A 19074-nucleotide genomic window follows, 5' to 3' on the forward strand; every position below is an offset into this window, starting at 1 on the left:
GTACTAGAATACTGAAGTTACAAGTATTTCGGTAGAGGCAGTACTAGTGATCACTGATGTTAACGTGCAACTCATGCATCGTCCAGGGACGGAGAGATGTGACGTTTGAGGGCGTGTGTTGTGTTGAGTGCGTGCGTGTGAGTAGGAGCTGGAGACAACATAGCTGGGAGTATGTATATTGACAAAATAAAAATGAGCATTGCTACTAAATTTCTTGAAAATATGTACGTAATTGCGTGTGGAACCAGGTGAGTGAGATTTTATTGAAGTATAGGTGCATAGTATGACCAATTCGAAAAGGACGGCATTTTTTAAAGTTGGCACACTGTCAGAAGACTGTGAATAACTAGAATATCAAATAAATGTAATATTAAAAATATATTTTATTCTCTTTAGTTGTTGAATGTTTTTCCTACAAACTTGGTTACACCATTTGAACAACAACTCGTGATATCTAGTGACCCCTGATGTTTACATGATGCACACGCATGGTTGAAAGAGAGACGTCACATACGTGAGTGCGTTAAGGAGTGCGTGTGTTGTGATGTACGTGTGCGTGTCTTCTCTTAGAAATTTCAGACAATATTTATGGGGTAGCTCAAAACTGGAAAATATTAAATTTTAAAAATTGCGTCCACCCTTTGAGTGTAAAAAGAATGCATTTTTTTGTCTGACATCGGCCTATAGGATGACCAAGCCTATAGTTGTTGATAGTTTTTTCTACAAACCTGGTCTATCTTTGCACCATTTGACTTTTTCCCTACACTGCTGCAGAATTTAGTCAAGGGGCAGAGTTGGCTGAGGTGGCACGCGCATGGGCACGTTCAGGTGCGGCACTAGTCTCAGTCCATATCCATTCACAAATCCATTCCATCATCTCGTCTCTCATGGGCAGGGCGCACGCGGACATGGCACGTACTCGTGGGCGCCGGTGGACCGTAGGCGGCGCCTCCGCCCCCCTCCAATTGCTGCACGGTCTAGCCGCCGCCTGGTGGCCAGTCTCCCGTCGCAGTGTGCGGTGCGGCGGAGTTTAGTCCATGCTCACTTCTTTTTATCTGCATGCAATGGCTGACCCTGACAGGAAACTTCTAAAAATTCAGAAGACGAGGAACGTGCGGGACGGGCCAGACTTGGGGAGCAGAACCATGGCTAAACTACCCTTAGAGCATCCATAACCGGGCACCCTAAATCCGTCTCAAACGCCCGAACGGACGGCCCTTTCAGTGACCGGTCAGAAAAAACCGACCCAGATACAGGGCGGATATGGAGATGTTCGGACGCGACCGGGCGCGTCCGCCAGGTCAGACTGACAGAAATCCCCTTCGAACTACCCATTTTCTCTTGCTTCCAGCTATGTAATATACCAAAATATGCCACTGTAGGCATATAAAAGCATAGACATGAGGTAAAACTGTAATCCTGATGCATCCAAACCAAAAAATCTCAAAATTCAAAACTAGCAATTAAGCTTGTCTAACATATAGCGACACAATATGCAATCCAACATGTCAAGATATATGGCAGCCACACAAATAGAAATAGAGACTGCCAAATAAATGGCAACCAGACAATAAAGATATGCTAATATGTAACCTACTAATCTACACAACAATACACCATTTTGAAGTTTGTATTTTGTAGAACCTCCTTTTCTCAGCAACCTGCAAAAATAACAACCAACCCAATAGTTCCATCCACACTATCTACAAATCTATAATCTACTAACCTTAATCTAATATGTTAATCTTTGAATGATACATTCTCCACTGAGAGGGAGAGGAATAAGATGGTAGTACATTGATTGTTGGTGATGCCATGGAGGAAGAGATTGGTGATCAGCCGCTAGGAGGGGATGGGGAGCAGCCCACGGAGAGGATGGGGAGCAGTTGATGGGAGGCAATGGGGGCTAAGGCGGGTGACCAAAGCGGTTAAGCTGTTGTAGCATGGTGGCTGGCATTGGCGAGGACATGGCCAGCCGCCTACCAGGTTGGGATGGGATGGAGGAGGGGGAGGGGCGGGAGTTAGGCCAAAGCGTATCTATTGAGGAGCGAGAGGGTACCGGGAGGGTTTACGGGCCAAAAACTTAGGCTTCACTTGCTCACCATTTAATGGGCCAATAACGATTAATCGGCCTAACAACTGATTAATCGGTTTGACAGACTAGTTAATTGGCATCGCAAGTTAACGCAACGAATAGGTACTATTCGAGTTGGCCACCCTACGAGTAGTGATTAACTGTCCCGTTATCTGATTAATCGATTGAATTCTTGAGTAGTGGAAATGATGCGCCACCATCTTCTATGCCCCACTCTTCCTCGTCGAAACCCACGGCTTGGACGTCGCGGGTGGAGTTCAGGTCGATGATAGACTTGGATGAGCAGGCCTAGTCGAAGGCGGCGTGTGACTCCGCCTCCACGACATCGGCCCCGAGAGCTGCCGCAGCCTCCCGCTTTCTCTGCCTTGCAAGGCGGGCATGCTCTAGTCCGCAGCCCAATGCCTCGTTTTCGCGATGGACAGACCGTGAGGCATGCCGCTGTTGAGCTCCGACTCAGGGCCCGATGCCATGGAAATGCCGCGCCACTAGAGGGGTTGTGCTACCACCCCGGAGTTGCTGCGTCAGGCGGTGGTCACCACGTCCGACGAGGCCGCAGTGACATGCCTCGAGCCTCCGGCGCTAGCGTATCCAAGCGTCATTTGCACGGACACAATGAATTCCCGCCGGATCGAGTCTGAGCGCGCTCGGGCTTACTCCTCCTGGGAGTGGTGGAGAGCCATGCGAACGACCATCTTCTCCGCGTTCCCGCGTGTGACAAGGTCCCAGTCGCCGGATGGGGAGATGTCAGAGTTGGATCCAACCCCTACCATGCCGGAGAAGGCCGGAGTTCACCTACAGAAGCTTGGGGACAGAGGGGAGTGAAGTGGAGTGGCTAGGGGTAGTCCGGAGTGCTGATAGTGATGAATATATATGGGGTTGGTGTGGGTCATAGTGGGTCCGATCCGACATGGCGGATGCGTCCGGGCGTCCCCATATTCGCCCCACATATGGGCTTGGTATGGGGGTTGCCGGTCAGCTCAGACGTTTGGGCTATGTTTGGGATGGCCGGTTGGATGGCAAATACCATCCAAGCAGTGACCTGGCATACCACCCAAGCATTTGGGGGTGAATATCGGGTGTCCAGTCGTAGATGCTCTTACGACTTACGAATATCAAACGAAAATAATACTAAAAATCAACGATTGGATGATGCTTACACTGCTCAGCCCACTTGTTCCCTATGTGTTACATATACAATGAGCATGCCCCTGTGAATTCCCGCTCCATATTTTCTATAGGGGCACGCGCGCTAGGCGTCGATCGACATCGATCTGTATGGGGCGCTGACGGGTCTGCAGATGGGCAACTTCCCGATTTTTCACAAGCGTCGGACGTTTGACCGTCCCATACACAATCATCAAACTCATGGTCTTCCAGCAGCGGGCAGGTCATGCACACCATTGTGATATGATGGGAAGTCGTTGCCGGTAGGTGGGTTGATGATGTGTCAGGGAAGTCCTTAGGTGGGAAGGCCGGGGCGAGAGCGCGGGCCTTAGATCTGGGCTACGGGTTGTGCTTAAGAGCCGGGTCTAGTGGCCGTGGTAGATCAGGGATGCAAAGATGGATGTCACCGCACCAATCAAAGATTAACTCCAGGCTTCCGAAGAAGATAGTTCGGTTGGCTGGTGGCGGGCTAGTGTAGAGCTGGCCCGCCTCATCGGCGACAAATTAGAGGATACCAAAGGTGAAGTTTTGGCAGGCGCGAAGCCGTTGGCTTGAAATCGAAATCCGATCTGAATAGGGTCTGAGATCAACACAGCAGCCCATGCCTAGCGCACGTAACCCAAAACCATCAGTAGTCCTGATAGGGTGATGCGCGAAACTAGAAGTACTAGAGGGGATGGCACACGAAGTGTTTACCATCATCCTGTTGCTCGCATCTACGTTCACAGATCTACACACCAGACACCACTATCCACGTTGCTTCCCCGTCTGACCAAATTCACTACTGACCTATATACCATGTCTACATATGAAACTCATGTTTACAAACCATAGGTAGTTGTTCAGTTTTCAAAGGGTCATACTTTCTGCAGGGTGAATTTTCTTAAGAAGATTGCTACCCTAAGCAAAGAACACACAGATAGTGGGTTACAAGAGCCGAAGTTCGTTGCAAAGAAGTTTGAAGTATTGTTTTCTCTACTTTTCCACTGGTCTACATGAAAGAAGGCTGCCCGTTGTGTCTTATAATTTATTTCTCATTTGATCTTTACTTGCCTCTTTTGCAGATAACAAGTGGTAGTTTAGAGATAAATTACAAGAAATTTATTTCTATGCATCCAAATAGTTGCACCTGGTTGGTTGATGTTCCTCAATCAGTGCTAGATGTTTTGTAGGAAGTTAGAAAAAATATATATTGCTTTTTATCTCCACAGGAATCATGGAAACCACCCTTTATGTCTCAACAAACCAACCTTCATGTCCTTTTCTGAATAACCTACGTCTTTGGTCAAATATGAAACGATGTGTCAAGACCATGTTTTAATTACCATGATATCTTTTAGCACTCGGATTAAATTATTTACTTATAAGCTATTATCATGTCATTGTTCAAGCAAATTCATCCGAACATATTGATTCGACTAGGGGATGTTGTTTCTCGACAATCAGGTGTGTTCACTCACGCGAGTGAGGGTTGAACCTTGCCTTGTGCTCTTCCTTCCAGAACTCTTGAACTGGAGTGAGGAATTAATTTTTTGCTAAGTGCAAATCTAAAGGACCAGTTACTGTATATGCTTTCTTTGTAGTTTTTTATGTGTTATTTTTTGTATGCATCTGAACTTCAGTTCAAACTAGACACGCTTTGATGTGAGCGCCGTTTGGCTAAGTGAAACTTGATGATGGGTGATCCATGTGGAAGATCTTTAATGTCCTGCAAGCTATGTTGCATGGCTTGCTTTTGGCGAACTCTGGACATGTATTTCTGTATTAATTCAAAGTTATTTTTTCTTGGCCGAAATTCATTTTTACTTATTCTTTCGCGAGGACTGACGGGCGCGGCAATGCATGCCTTCATGTTCTAGTGTCTTCTACTCTTCTTGGTCCATGTGCGCCTAGGACGCCAATCGAAGCTCCAGTCAGGCCTGTCTCATCTTTTAGTACTTCTCTCTGTAAATAAATGTAAGACATTTTAGTTCAGTACTTTAATGACCTAAAACGCTTAGAGACGAAAGTCGTTTCTTGTGCCTGAGAATCATGCATGCGTTACTACGGTCAGCCATGCAGTTTATGAGAAAAGAAATGAGCATGATTAGGAACTTTTTAGGGACTTTAAAAAGTTCCTAGGAACCAAACGGGAGGGACTTTTTCTACAGGGACTAGAAAAAGACTCTACTAAAGAGTCTTTTTTGATTAGTCCCTGGACTAGAAAAAGTCCTAAGACTTCTGAACCAAACACCCCCTAAAGACCGCCGCACACTGCGACGGGAGACCGGCCACCAGACGCCGCATCACAATGCGGCTGTGCTATTGGACGGGGTGCGGAGGCGCCGTACGCCAGCGTCGACGACTGCGACTACCAGACGATCGAGCTAGGTGATGTAATGGATTGTGAGTAGATATGGATCGGGTCATTGGGACTTGCGTCTTGTATAGAAATTCTTCTCCAGAATATATATGCCCATGCATATATATAGGCAATGTCTTTGATGGTGGTTTTTGTGTTGCTGCTGGGAGGAATTGATCACTGTAGCGAGGCCTTTATTTTTTCTTTGTTTTTTGTTTTCATTTCGGGCTGTATGCATCCTGAATGTTTTTAAGACATCTTGTTGGTGTAAAGGCTATGTGTAATTGATATCTTCCCATGTCATCTTAGCCAACTTTCCCACTTATCAAATTATACTATACTACTGTTCTTTTCCACTTTCACATCCATGATGTACGTACTATAAATCCGGCGACTCGCCGGCGGCCAGAGCAGAGCAACCACCAGTCGAACCAGCCGCTCCCTTCCTCCCACCGGGGTGGCCATGGCCGGACTCCTTCATGCCGCATACATCGTTGCCTTTCACATCTTCCTTCTCCTCTCTCTGTTCCCCTCACTCCGCGGGGCTCTCCAAAGTAGAAAGCACAGTCCGCCATGCAGGGTCGGTCCTAAGATTTTAGGGGCCCAGGACGGGACTAAAATTCGGGGCCACTTAACGTAAACATCATAATGGTGAAATTGTACTTTTGCGAAATGTCAACGGCGTCGATTGATTTTTCCTAAAGAAAAGGGCAAGATGGCACCATCTATGGCACCTCGGCAGACCGTCGGAATCACTAGTGGTCGGGAGTCGAGGGTTAACAGGTGCGGCTGTCATGGGGTCGCGGACGCGCAACAAGGGGTCACTAGAGTGATGGTTGCCGAGGTGGTGTCCCGGCGGCGGAGGAAGTGGCTCGGGCATGCGTCACAGAGCAACCTATCTGATCCTTTGTGTGTACTGTACTACTGTACATGTCCGACCAATTTGCTGGTTCGGATCATTCATGCATGGTGACTTCCGGATGGTGCTGAGCATATCCCACTGGTACGAACGCACTCCTCTCCTACTAAATTGCTTTGCTTGCGAAAGAAGGAGAACTCACTTCCTGGACACGTACACTCAATTGTCATCCTTGATTTTCTTTTAGATTCTCATCTTGAACTTGTTGGTAGGAATGTATATTTTTAGTCGGTAGGAACATTGCCATCAGTAGAGTAGTGTCACTAAACAGACGGTAGAGGAAGAAGGGAAGACACAATTATTGGACTCTATTTTCGTCGATCATTGATTTTCTGAAGATTCAAGGCAGAAACGTTACCATCACTGGACACTGAACAGACGGTCGAGGAAGGAAGACACCCTAAATAAGCCCATGATTATGTGTGGTCTGCAGCGATATGACTGTTTTATGTTGCTCCACTTGTGCACGCGTTTCAAGTCCAGTGGAAGAAACCGAATTTTAACTCTCCAAATGATTCCCTCTTCAAATTCCACCAATCATTACTTTATTTATCTTCTATAACTAACAAACATGGCTTAATACCCTCTTATATTATCTGTCGCATATATTCTCAACAAGTGTACGACAACAATTTGATGTACGGATTTAATTATATATGTACCCTCTCTGTGTTTGAAAGAGGGTGTATAGACTTTTTTCCAGGGTCAAATGCTGCAAAGTTAGACCAAATTTGTAGGAAAAGTTGTCAACAACTGCAGACTTGATCATACCACTATGCACGGACGCCAGACAAAAAATGTCTTTCTTTTGAAATCGGAGGGTGCACATATTTTTAATAGTTTAGTATTTTCCAGTTGAGTTTTGACTTACTGCCTAATATTGTCAGAAATTTTAAACACAAGCACGCACAGAACGAAACACAGCATGGCACAGCACACACACACACACACACACACACACACACACACACACACACACACACACACACACACACACACACACACACACACACACTCCTTAACGCACTCACTCATGTCACGTCTCTCTCTCTCTCTCTCTCTCCCTACCATGCGTGTACAACATGTAAACATCAGTGATCACTAGATATCACGAGTTGTTGTCGAATGGTGCAACCAAGTTTGTAGGAAAAACTATCAATAACTTCTGGCAATATGATGGAGTATTACTTTTTTTTAATATTCTAGCTATTGATAGTTTTTCCTACAGACTTGGTCATACTATCCACCCACTTTTATAAAACTGTCTTCTTTTCCAAAAAGAAGACATACTATGCACCAGCTTCAATAAATTTCGTTCTCCTAATTTTGCAAATTATTAAATTTTTAGCACCAAAAGACAGAACAATCATTATTAGTAATTTTCTATAACTAACAATCATGTCTAATAAATATATTTCCTAACGAGATAATCACAACAGCCATTCGACAATAATTTGACGCAGTAGTTTAATTTTATGTACATTTTATTTTCAATAATATAGTAGTAATATCCATTTTTTATTTCCTCAATATACATATGTACTCCCATTAATGTTGTTTCCAACTCCTAATCCCATGCACGCACTCACACGTCACATCTCTCACTGGACCATGCGTGAGTCGCACGTAAACATCAGTGATCACTACGTAGATACCTTGAGTTGTCATCGATATGTCTGTTGCAAGGAGAGGTTCGTGCATATGCAAAGGAGCCAAACAACATAGGACAGCAACGATGTGGGCAGTAGCAAACTACTTTCACTATTGCAGCTAACTGTAGCTAGTGCCTAGTAGTAGGAGTGTTTGATTTGATTAGTTCACGTGGCCATATGTGGAATCGGATACGGACGTTGCATGGCTTTTGCGTTTGCCGCGCCCGCTAGCTCGTGCTTTCACGTACTCATGCATACGTGCTCGCTCGGGCACTTGCACCGCACTATAAGGGTACGTTGTCAAGCAAACTCCACACGGAGCTACAAGCATCATCCATGCCAACTACGAACAGCTCCTGCGCCACTTTCTTCGGTAGCGCAACCCCTCGCAGCACCGACGTTGCACTTTTGGTCTCTGCAAGATTGGTGGGTCAACTTGGTACGCCATTCGGGAGTCACGCGCCGTGGGCTTGGATCTATCACCTTGCACATTGATTGCCATGTTTGAAATGAAAGAAATGTTAGGGTCTTCTGACACACTGAGTGGCCTCCTTGGATAGTTTTCTTGAAGATTAACCGGGGGCACGCACGCTGTTCGGCAATGGCGGAGTGTCGTTAGGGGGAGATGAGGAGGTCAACATACGAGATGAGGATTAGGCCAAAACGGAGAGAGTGTGGACCCCAATAGAACACGTGGCGTGTATTCTGTGCGAGCGAGATAGTTTCCCTTTAATTAATTAGCATTGCACATCTCTACTGTGCTCTTCTAAAAAACATCTCTACCGTGGCGAGTGGCCGCACTCAACCACCTAATGTTCATGTGGTGAGACTAGTGATGGAAGACACAAGTTTCAGCTTCATATGTACATATGATATTTATTTGCTCTGATCATGAAACACATCAAGTTTGGCAATAATGTACTTGATGAACCAGAACAGATACTGTCCCCGGTTGACGTGTGCGAGAAAAGGCAAGATGAGAAATAAGACAGTGCAGCCTAGTTTCATTTCGTACATTTTTCTCTGAAATTGACTGATTGATCCACACAAGTAGTATGTACGTTTCATCTGTTAGATAGTTTATTTATGCTGCTATTTGTTATGTTCCTGCTAAATACTCCCACAAAATGTATTTCATCACAGCTAGCTGAACAACTAATTTTGTTGATTTTTACGAGATGAAATGGCTTGCCTGAAATTCTGTTAGTATATTGAGGCTTAATTACTTTCTCATATCAGTTGTGAAAATGTGGCAGTCCAGGAATCACTAAATGGCATGGAATTTTTTTTGTGGTAATGGCAACTTGATATTGTTGTGAAGTTGTAGGAAAGTAACTAAAGACTAAGCATTTATAATTTGGTTTTTTCTTTCTTTATTACACAACAGATTTTTGGACACAGAGTTGTGTCTGCCTACTTAAAACCGAGTTTGTGCATTCAAATGATAGCAATTGCTTTCATGAGGATAGGACATCAACAATTTCAATCGCTAGCAAGATGGCTCAGGATGCCAAATTTGACGCTACCATGGCAGAAGATCTATGCAAACAAAACTTGTGAGATTGGTGAGTGTTCTGTCAGCATCGGAAGCATAACATGTACATGAATCAGAGTTGAACAATGAATTATTGGATAAGAAGATCAAATAGTGCAGACCAGAGGAAGATACAGTCCTCGAGCAGGAGATTGATGATCTCGAATGCAGGTTAGGCGTATACAGTACTTAAATATCCCATATATGCCCACGGCGGCCATCTATGCCCTGGAACGCTTCGGTGGCACGCGGGCTTCTTTTGCCGACTTCATATGGGGGTGCGCTGCGCTGTCCCGTGTCTGGTTCTTCGGGTGGCTCCTCGTTCAACGGAGGATTCATACAAGAGACGTCCTGCTCCGGAAGACCACGTGACGGCGGAGGAGGCTGCGTGCCCCATCTGTGCGCACGCGCTGGAGACGGCTGATCACCTGGTCCTCGATTGCCCTCTTGCCCGTTCATTCTGGCTGAGTGTGGGGGTCGACGTGGTCGGGAAGGGCTATCATGTTGGGGCGCTGCAGGCCATCGACGTGCGAGACGTGGCCGGTGATGCTGCCCAGGCCTCCTTCACCCTCCTATGCTGTTGGCAACTATGGAAACATAGGAATGCCGTGGTCTTCCGAGGTGCGCAGCCTTCCCTAGCCCGTTTGCTCGGATGCTGCAGGGAGGATGCGCTCTTGTGGCGAGGCCGACTGAGGGTGGCCGACCGGCCGTGCGTAGATAGGTGGCTGCGCGCGTTCTCGCATGCAGGCTAGACTTGGGGCGGTGCGGCGCATGTGTAAAACTCTTACCTCCCTCGGGGGTGTGATTTAATAGAAAAAGAAAAAAGATTCAGGTGGAGGGCTCTGCCCTCCCCCGGTGACCTTCAAAAAAAAAATCCCATATATTTCCTTATATTTTCAGGTGACGATGGAGCTTCTGCAATTAACTTGGAAACAGAGACACAGCCAAAGATTTAGTTACTGAAAAGTAAGCTTGCAAAGCCTTTGGAGGAAAATAAGATGTACGCAGCTAAAGAAAACAGGTATCCCTTGCACTTTGAAGTCTGAATCTAAATGTTATCATGTGTTATGTCACTATACATAGAAATGGTGTGTACATTTTATTAAGCTTCGCTTTTTTTATGAGTTAGTCAGACTAAGCAGTGACAAGTGGTAGCCCTCTCAAAAGTTTTTTTCACGCGTAACCTGTAAATCAAAATTTGATGATATGCACCATTGGTTTTTCATCTGTGAATCCAGATTTCCACTCTAATTATATTGTTTCGCCGTCATGATGGGAAAAAACTAATTAATTTTCTGTGTCATATTTCAGAGTCTCCCATATGTTTTAAGGTTTGCTTCTAACAGACTGCTTTGTTAGATAGATAATTCGGTTTTGACGTTAACATTTCTCTCTGATATATAAATGTAGGGTGGTCTTGGCTCTAGACACAAGAAGTTCATTGCTGAACATGGTCTGGATGATGATAGTTACTGTGAATCTTGGCTCGCTCTATTCCAGATTAAAGGTTCGGGATCAGAAAGCATGCAAGCAATCCAACTTGATGTAGTAAACTCATAATCATACATTTGTCTGCAATTAAGCTTGCATCTTTGTATCATCTGCTTTTGTCTCTACCATTCCTTCACTAGGAGGCTTCATCATTAACTTTGTCATACTTTTACATTCTACATGACGGAATCAGTGTTCACATGGATTGGGAACCTTACGGCCTCACTGAATTATGACTTGGTTGAGAGGTAGCTAGAGTGTAATCTTTCCTAGGCGAGATAGATATTTCTTATTATTCAATTTTCCTCATGCTGGGTTAAAACAAAAACGTGAGCAAAAACGAAATGTCAAAATGAAAAGGCATCGACGGCGCAGCAAAGCGCACGCCACGCGCTTCTAGTATAGATGGTTCCTCGAAAATAAATGAAAATTTCATAGTTTTTTTTTTTGAGACAAAGAAAATATCATAGATCATCACGGAAGACTCCAAACTTGAGGATGGACCAGAGAACCCACCACCCCGGCCCGGTCCACTTCCGCAGATCTGCGCGTCATGATCGGCGCCCGGTGCAATCCAGCCACTGGCTCCGGTGAAATGGTCCGCTGCCACCGTCCCACGCTACCACTGGACACCTTTCACGGCACCAGTCTGTCCGTTAATTGTTGGACACGTACAGGCAGTTGCTGCCCATCACCGTCGTGCATGTCCACCCGGCGTCGCTGAAGCTCTCCACCACGGTTCACTGGTCGATCTGGATTAGTTTATTCGTACACCGACGCGTTAATAAGTATTACCTCCGTCCCAAGAAGATTGTTTTAAATTTATCTAAATACATATGTATGATGTATCTAACATAAAACATGTCTAGATATGGATATATCTAGACAAATCTAAGACATACTTTTTTTGTGTGTGGATGAGCTCATAGCTCAGTGGTGTGAGCACGGTGGTGTCACCACACTGACCTAGGTTCGACCACTTTTCGGGTTGATGAGTGCTGCCTGGGGCCTTGCTACGCCCGTGACTACATGCCTCAAATGTTCGGTCAATTTCAAATGATTTTTCATTAAAAAAGTGTCAAATTCATGCTAACCAAAACAAAAGAAATTAAAACTAAACCTAAACTAGGCGAGGTAAAGGAACAGTGACCTCATAGGCATGGCCAACGATACCTCTATGACCGTCTGTGCCGTCATCGCCGCCGGCCGAGCCTTTATCATCATCATCCTTCCAGTGGCGTAAGGCCCCCCGTGCGTCACGACATCTCTCGTGGCCGCCGTTGCACGCTGGTGGCATTGCCACTCGGCTATCTCCAGCTGGCGGCGATGCTCGGCCATGGACTTCGTCAGGCACCGCCCGTTGTTGCCTTTGAATCAAGCAAAACACTTGGACTCAGCCAACCTCACTTTGAGGAGCTGGTTGCGGAGCCAACACTGACGGCGGATGGAGGTCTGCATGGTGGTCCTGGACCAATTGACGACTTAGGCCTCTACAAGCTAAGGGTCCACGAGAACCCAAGTCGGTGCGATGACCGACATTGCGAATGCCTAATGCTCCACCTCGGATAGGCATTTGTTGGCTGCCAAGGACAATGCGCCACCACCGATGAGGTAGCACTCGAGGTGGCCGCATGGCTTGATGCATAGCGAAGGGGGGGAGGGGGGCTTGGCATCCGGGTTTGATAGACGAGCAGAGAGTAGAACTGGCGCGCGGGGGGGGGGGGGGGGGGGGGGGGTCTTGCATCTGCAGGTGGCCGGCTTAATTAGCCGGGGTAGGCTGTCTGATGCGGGCAGCGGCTGGAGTTGGCTTGTCGGTCACTCCGTCGATGTAAATGCCGCATCGGTCAGCCTTCCGATGATGTCAACCGGCATAAAATGTGTGTACGCAGCCGTCTGGTCGCTTCCACTCTAATCGGCATGAATATTGGCGGAGGGTTATGAAGTGAATGTCTGGGCGAGAATTTATGATATATTCACGCTTGTCGAAGTCCGGCGAGGTGAACGTCCGGAGTGCCCAAAATGTCCTTCAGTTTGGTACCAGTTTAAGGGATTCCAGATGTCGAGGCCTGTTCGGACATTTTCTATTTATCATCATTGTTGGATGGCAAAAAGTTTTTTGTACCGTTTGGTCCGAATATTTAAAGTGGATTTTTGTTGAAATATTGAAGGGGATTTGGTGACTTGCATTAGAGTTGCCCCAAGGGTGGTAGTTTGGCCCATTGTTCTAGTGGGTTCAATACTAGGTGCGCCCCGGGTCCCTGTGCACCTGCGACGCCGAAGCCGCAGTCTGGCCCGTCTCGCACGTTCCTGCTCTCTTTTAGAATTCTTTCTTATTAGAAGTTTCTTGTGCCTGTGCACTGCTGAGGATGATGATGCCTTGTCAGGGCCAGCCTTGCAGTTATGATACAAGGAAACGAGCATGGACTAAACTCCGCCGCACACTGCATGCGACGGGAGACCGGCCAGCAGGCGGCGACGCCGACGAGTACCATGCGGGAGAGACGATCGAGGTAGGTAGATATGGATTTATACATATCCGCACCTGCCTCTCGTAAATGAAAATTCTTCTCCAGAATGTGTCCATGCTCGTGCCACCTCAGCCAAACTTTGCTCCATGACCAATTTAAATTAAGCTACTCCTGCTGCTCGGGTCCCCAAGTACTGATTAGCTCCAGACCCTCAGATCAACCTGATGGACGGCTCATATTACCGCCAACACCAGTGCTGTGGGTGAACGTCCACGTCCGCAACTTGGCGCCCTATAAATTCGGCGACTCCGAGGGGCAGAGCAGAGGCACAACAACCACCAGTGCAACCAGCCGCTCTCATCCTCCCCACTGTGGGTGGCCATGGCCGCCAGACTCCCTCTCGCCGCGTGCGTCGTCGCCTTCCACCTCTGCCTTCTCCTCTCGCCGTCCTCCTCACTCCGCCGGCTCTCGGAAGCCGAGAGCTCGCTAGTCCGCCATGGCGTGGGCATCAGGCCCGCCTACCACTTCCTGCCCGCCAAGAACTGGCAGAACGGTACGTAGGAACTCCATCTAGCTGTACTCTTTTGACGAACGAACGAATTAATCTAGTAGCTAATCTGATCCTTCTTGTGTACTGTGCATGGCCGACCAATTTTCTGGTTCCGATGATGGATTGATGGATCGTTCATGCATGCATGGTTACTTAATCCCGGATGGTGCTGCGCAGATCCGAATGGTACGTACACAGTCTCCAGTTTCTCCTTGTATATTATCACTTTGATTGCCCGATCGAGTAGTGTGCTTGCTTGCTTGCTTACTTGTTTGCTAGAGTAGGTGCCAAGGAGACCTCACGTACTGGACACGTGTGATTACACTCGACTTTCCTCCTTGATTTTTTCTTTAGATTCCCCGTCTTGAGCATGTCGGTAGGAACGTTGCCATCATTGGACACTCAACAGACGGTAGAGAAACAAAGGAAGACATCCTAAATCAACTAGCCTATGATTGCGAGAGGGATGCTTTGTGTCAAGTGTTCTTGTCCTTCTACTGTACGTGTGTCTCTATTGGACGTCAGTTTGCACCTACTCTCCAAATCGGATAATTTGCAGCCTCGCCGAAAGACCCCCTCTCCATTTTCACGATCTTTCCAACCTCCCCAAATCTCAGATTCCACCAATCATTATGCTAATAATTTTCCATAACTAATAGACATGTCGGATAATTATATTTTCTAACGGATATATCCGCGACATCCATATGACAGCAATTCGATGTAATATGTTAATTATGTATATATTTTCAAAAAATTAATAAAATCCATTTTGGAATTGCTCTCAAATTCCTACACACATTTTTTTATGGGCAAATTCCTACACACATAGCACGCGCACAACACAACATAAGACACGCATGCCTAAACACACCCACACATCTCTCCCTAAACCATGCGTTAATTGCACTTCAATATATGTGGTCACTAAAGGGTTGTTTGGACACGGACATTTTGTGAAAACCATTTCCCCTAATCATGTTTTTTTGCGGATGTCCCCTAATCATATTTAAGGGTCTAACCACCTAAAACTACATTTGGTTAGCCTAACAAATTGCAGGAATAGAAAATCATGTTTTTTTTACTAAAACTGGATTGATGAGTTCTAGGAAAAATAACTATTAATCAGTTTTCCATAAATCAGTTTCGAGTATCCTAAATATATGCGTCTCGATAAAAAAGGAAATCTTATACAGAGGCTGGTTCCAACTACTCCAAATTCCAGCAATCATTATTCTACTCCCTCCTTATCAAAATAAGATGTTTTATATTTTATCATAGTATCAAAAAAGTCTTATATTTTGATACAGTGGGAGTATTATACTAATTTTTAAAGGTTATGTTTATTTTCTATGACTAACAAACACGCCTAACAATTATTCTTTCTAACAATTAATTTTTTGCGGGGAAGAATTATAGTGTATGATTGCTATATTCACAACAGCCATATGAGAACAAGTTTTTATGTAATAATTTAATTATGTACATATATTTCAGTAATTTAGTGGCATCCTTTTATATAAAAAATTGTCAACATACTACGCACACAAGACAAGCACGTCTCTCTCCCTGGACCATGCATGAGTTGCACGTTAACATCACTCGCTAGTGCAAATGCAAAGAGAGAATCGTGCATACGCAAAGATCTGATCGGTCACTAGATACCTTGAGTTGTCGACGATCTGTCTGTTGCACGAAGAGATTCGTGCATATGCAAAGAAGCCGGCAGCACTGGACAGCACTGATGTGAACATTAGTAACTACTTTAACTATTGGAGCTGACTGTAGCTAGTGCCTAGTGCTTCATTTTGATTAGTTCACGTGGCTTTATTTGGAATCTGACGCGGACGTTGCATGGCAGCACGCTCTCGTTCTTTCACGTACGTGTTCATGCGGCGCCGCACGATAAGGGAAGGTGCGACGCACCACACCGTCGCACTGTCCATCAAACTATACATTGACCACAAACACCATCCACGGTCCATTATTCAACATGGTTGGTGCAACAACCTTCGCACTACTGTTGGTCTCTGCAAATTGCTCTACCCTTGTAGGTATAAGCCAGTGAATTTGTTTTTTGTTTGTTTGTAAATGAACATGGTTTCATGCGGTCGGGAAAGCATGGCACGGTGCTCGGAAAATTTCTCCCGTTGTATTTATAATACGCACAGCATTCTCGGAGTGAATTAACTGACGATTATTTCCGTTGCATGGACGTACAGGACCGATGTACCACAATGGCGTGTACCACATGTTCTATCAGTACAACCCTTTGGGTGCGGTGTGGGGCACCGGCAACCTCTCATGGGGTCACTCCGTCTCCCGCGACCTCGTGAACTGGGACGCCCTTGACACCGCGCTCGACCCCACCGCCCCCTTCGACTACAATGGCTGTTGGTCAGGCTCCGCCACAATCCTCCCCGGCGGCATCCCGGCCTTGCTGTACACCGGCCGCATCCAAGGCGACAAGGAGGTGCAGGTGCAGAATGTCGCCTTCCCCAAGAACCCTGCCGACCCGCTCCTCCGCGAGTGGGTCAAGCCTGCCTACAACCCCGTCATACCACTCCCAGCCGACGTCCCTGGAGACAACTTCCGCGACCCGACCACGGCGTGGGTAGGCCGCGACGGCCTATGGCGTATCGCCGTTGCAGCCAAGGTCGGTGGCCCCAATGGCATTGCCTCCACGCTCATCTACCGGAGTAAAGACTTTCGGCACTGGAAGCGGAATGCCTTGCCGTTGTACACATCGCGCGCCGCAGGCATGGTCGAATGCCCGGACTTATTCCCGGTGGCGGAGCCTGGCGTGGAGGAGGGGCGACTTGGCTACGCGTCCGGACCAGCGAGCGGTGCTGTGAGGCACGTGCTGAAGCTGAGTGTGATGAACACGACCCAAGACTACTACGCGGTCGGCAGGTATGATGACGTGGCAGACACCTTTGTGCCGGAGGTGGATGTAGAGCGCAACGCCGACGATTGCCGGACCTGGCGCCGCTTCGACTACGGGCACGTGTATGCATCAAAGTCCTTCTTCGACTCGAGCAAGAACCGGCGCGTGCTATGGGCATGGGCCAATGAGTCCGACAGCCAGGACAACGACATCGCCAGGGGCTGGTCCGGCGTTCAGGTGCATCCTCCGGTCAATTTCCAATCAACTAACCGATCATCCTCTTTATATTTATTAGCTATGATGTGCATGTGTAGACGGTTCCGAGGAAGGTGTGGCTGGACCAAGACGGTAAGCAGGTAAGGCAGTGGCCGATCGAGGAGATCGAGACATTGAGGAGCAAACGAGTCGTCGGCTTGCTAGGAGCGCAGGTGAATGCCGGTGGCATGAACAAGATCGTTGGTGTGGGCGCGCAGGCTGATGTGGAGGCCATCTTCGAGATCCCGTCCCTAGAAGAGGCTGAGACTTTCCAGCCCAACTGGCTGCTGGACCCCCAAAAGCTATGCGAGGAGAATGGTGCGTCCGTGCCAGGCAGGGTCGGCCCTTTCGGTCTGCTCGTCATGGCCTCCAGCAATATGCAGGAGCACACGGCTGTCTTCTTCAGAGTGTTCAGACACAACCACAAGTACAAAGTTCTCATGTGCACCGACCTCACAAGGTACTATTAGAACACAACTCCCTTAATTCAGATGGAATTTCCCGCTATTGCAAACTCATGTTTTTCTTGCTTTAACTTGTGTACCTCGTGTTGCGACAAAATGAGTAGATCGACTGGGAGGGACAACGTGTACAAGCCGTCATATGGAGGGTTTGTGGACATAGACATCGAGCAGCAAGGGAGGAGCATATCTCTTAGAACATTGGTAATCAGAATTCTTCGTCAGTTCTTTGCTTAGTTACATGCATCAAATGAATACCTTGTAATTTCGTCCGCTTCTCCCAACAAATAGATTGACCATTCGGTAGTGGAGAGCTTTGGAGGCGGGGGCCGGACATGCATCACGGCACGGGTGTACCCTGAGCACGCGGAGAACAAAAATAGCCATGTGTTCGTGTTCAATAATGGGACCGGACTCGTGAAGGTGTCCAAGCTCGAGGCATGGAGGCTGGCGATGGCTTCAGTAAACGTCGTGCATGGCGGGTGACTCCCTTAAGTGTAAAGTTAAAACCGAATCGGTTCGTGGAGGAACTACGCACTAGTTTAATATGTAGAAGTGAGGCTCAAGTCATGACCGACTAGACCACCACCTCATGGTGCGAGCCAGTAAGACCCAGGTCATTTCTCCCTGAAAAGTAAGGGGTTATTGTAGCATTTTCAATGTGAAAATAATGTGTGTCAAACAATTGGGGAGCTTCCATTCGCTCAAGCTATATATATGTCACTTATAAAACACCTACTACCTCTGTAAAAACGTCTTATATTATTGTATGGAGGTAGTACTTTACTAGGACCAAAAATAACAATGTGTATATGTTTATGTAACTTTTTTAATAGAAATAAAAGAAAAATATGATAGGGTGTTTGAATTAATAAATATTAGGCTCCTTGGAATAATAGTGGTAGGCAACAAAGGAACAAAGGAACTCACAGCACCAGCATCTAGGCCTCGACTACTCCTGTGAAGGTACCTCCACTCCCCACCCTCTCCCTCCTGCCACATGTGCAATTTTACTCAGAAACACCATTGTTCAGGATTGGATTTTGGCATCCGCTCTGCTATCGTACTGCAGTTGTTCTTCTGAGGAAACTTAATTGTTTGTTTTCTTCTATTGCTTAGATCAGTCTGTTTTAGTGCTTACCTTTGGTTGTACGAACAGTCAGAACAAAATTTTCTCCATGATTCACGGCTTGAGCCTTGAGGCACTTGGTTGCCAAACAAAATTCAGATGATGGACTGCTGAATCCTAGATTTTTC

General features: G+C 46.7%; 1 protein-coding gene across 1 annotated transcript; it reads left to right on the plus strand.

The window, feature by feature from the left end:
* Positions 1-13984: 13984 nt before the first annotated feature.
* LOC109734742 (fructan 6-exohydrolase) lies at positions 13985-18549 on the plus strand. Its single transcript, XM_073509369.1, has 5 exons — positions 13985-14221; positions 16437-17338; positions 17416-17816; positions 17925-18021; positions 18109-18549. The coding sequence occupies exons 1-5, from the start codon at positions 14161-14163 to the stop codon at positions 18301-18303; spliced, it is 1656 nt and encodes a 551-aa protein (XP_073365470.1). The 5' UTR covers positions 13985-14160; the 3' UTR covers positions 18304-18549.
* Positions 18550-19074: the final 525 nt, after the last annotated feature.

This window comes from Aegilops tauschii, chromosome 2 (assembly GCF_002575655.3).
Source record: "Aegilops tauschii subsp. strangulata cultivar AL8/78 chromosome 2, Aet v6.0, whole genome shotgun sequence".
Taxonomy (NCBI): Eukaryota; Viridiplantae; Streptophyta; class Magnoliopsida; order Poales; family Poaceae; genus Aegilops; species Aegilops tauschii.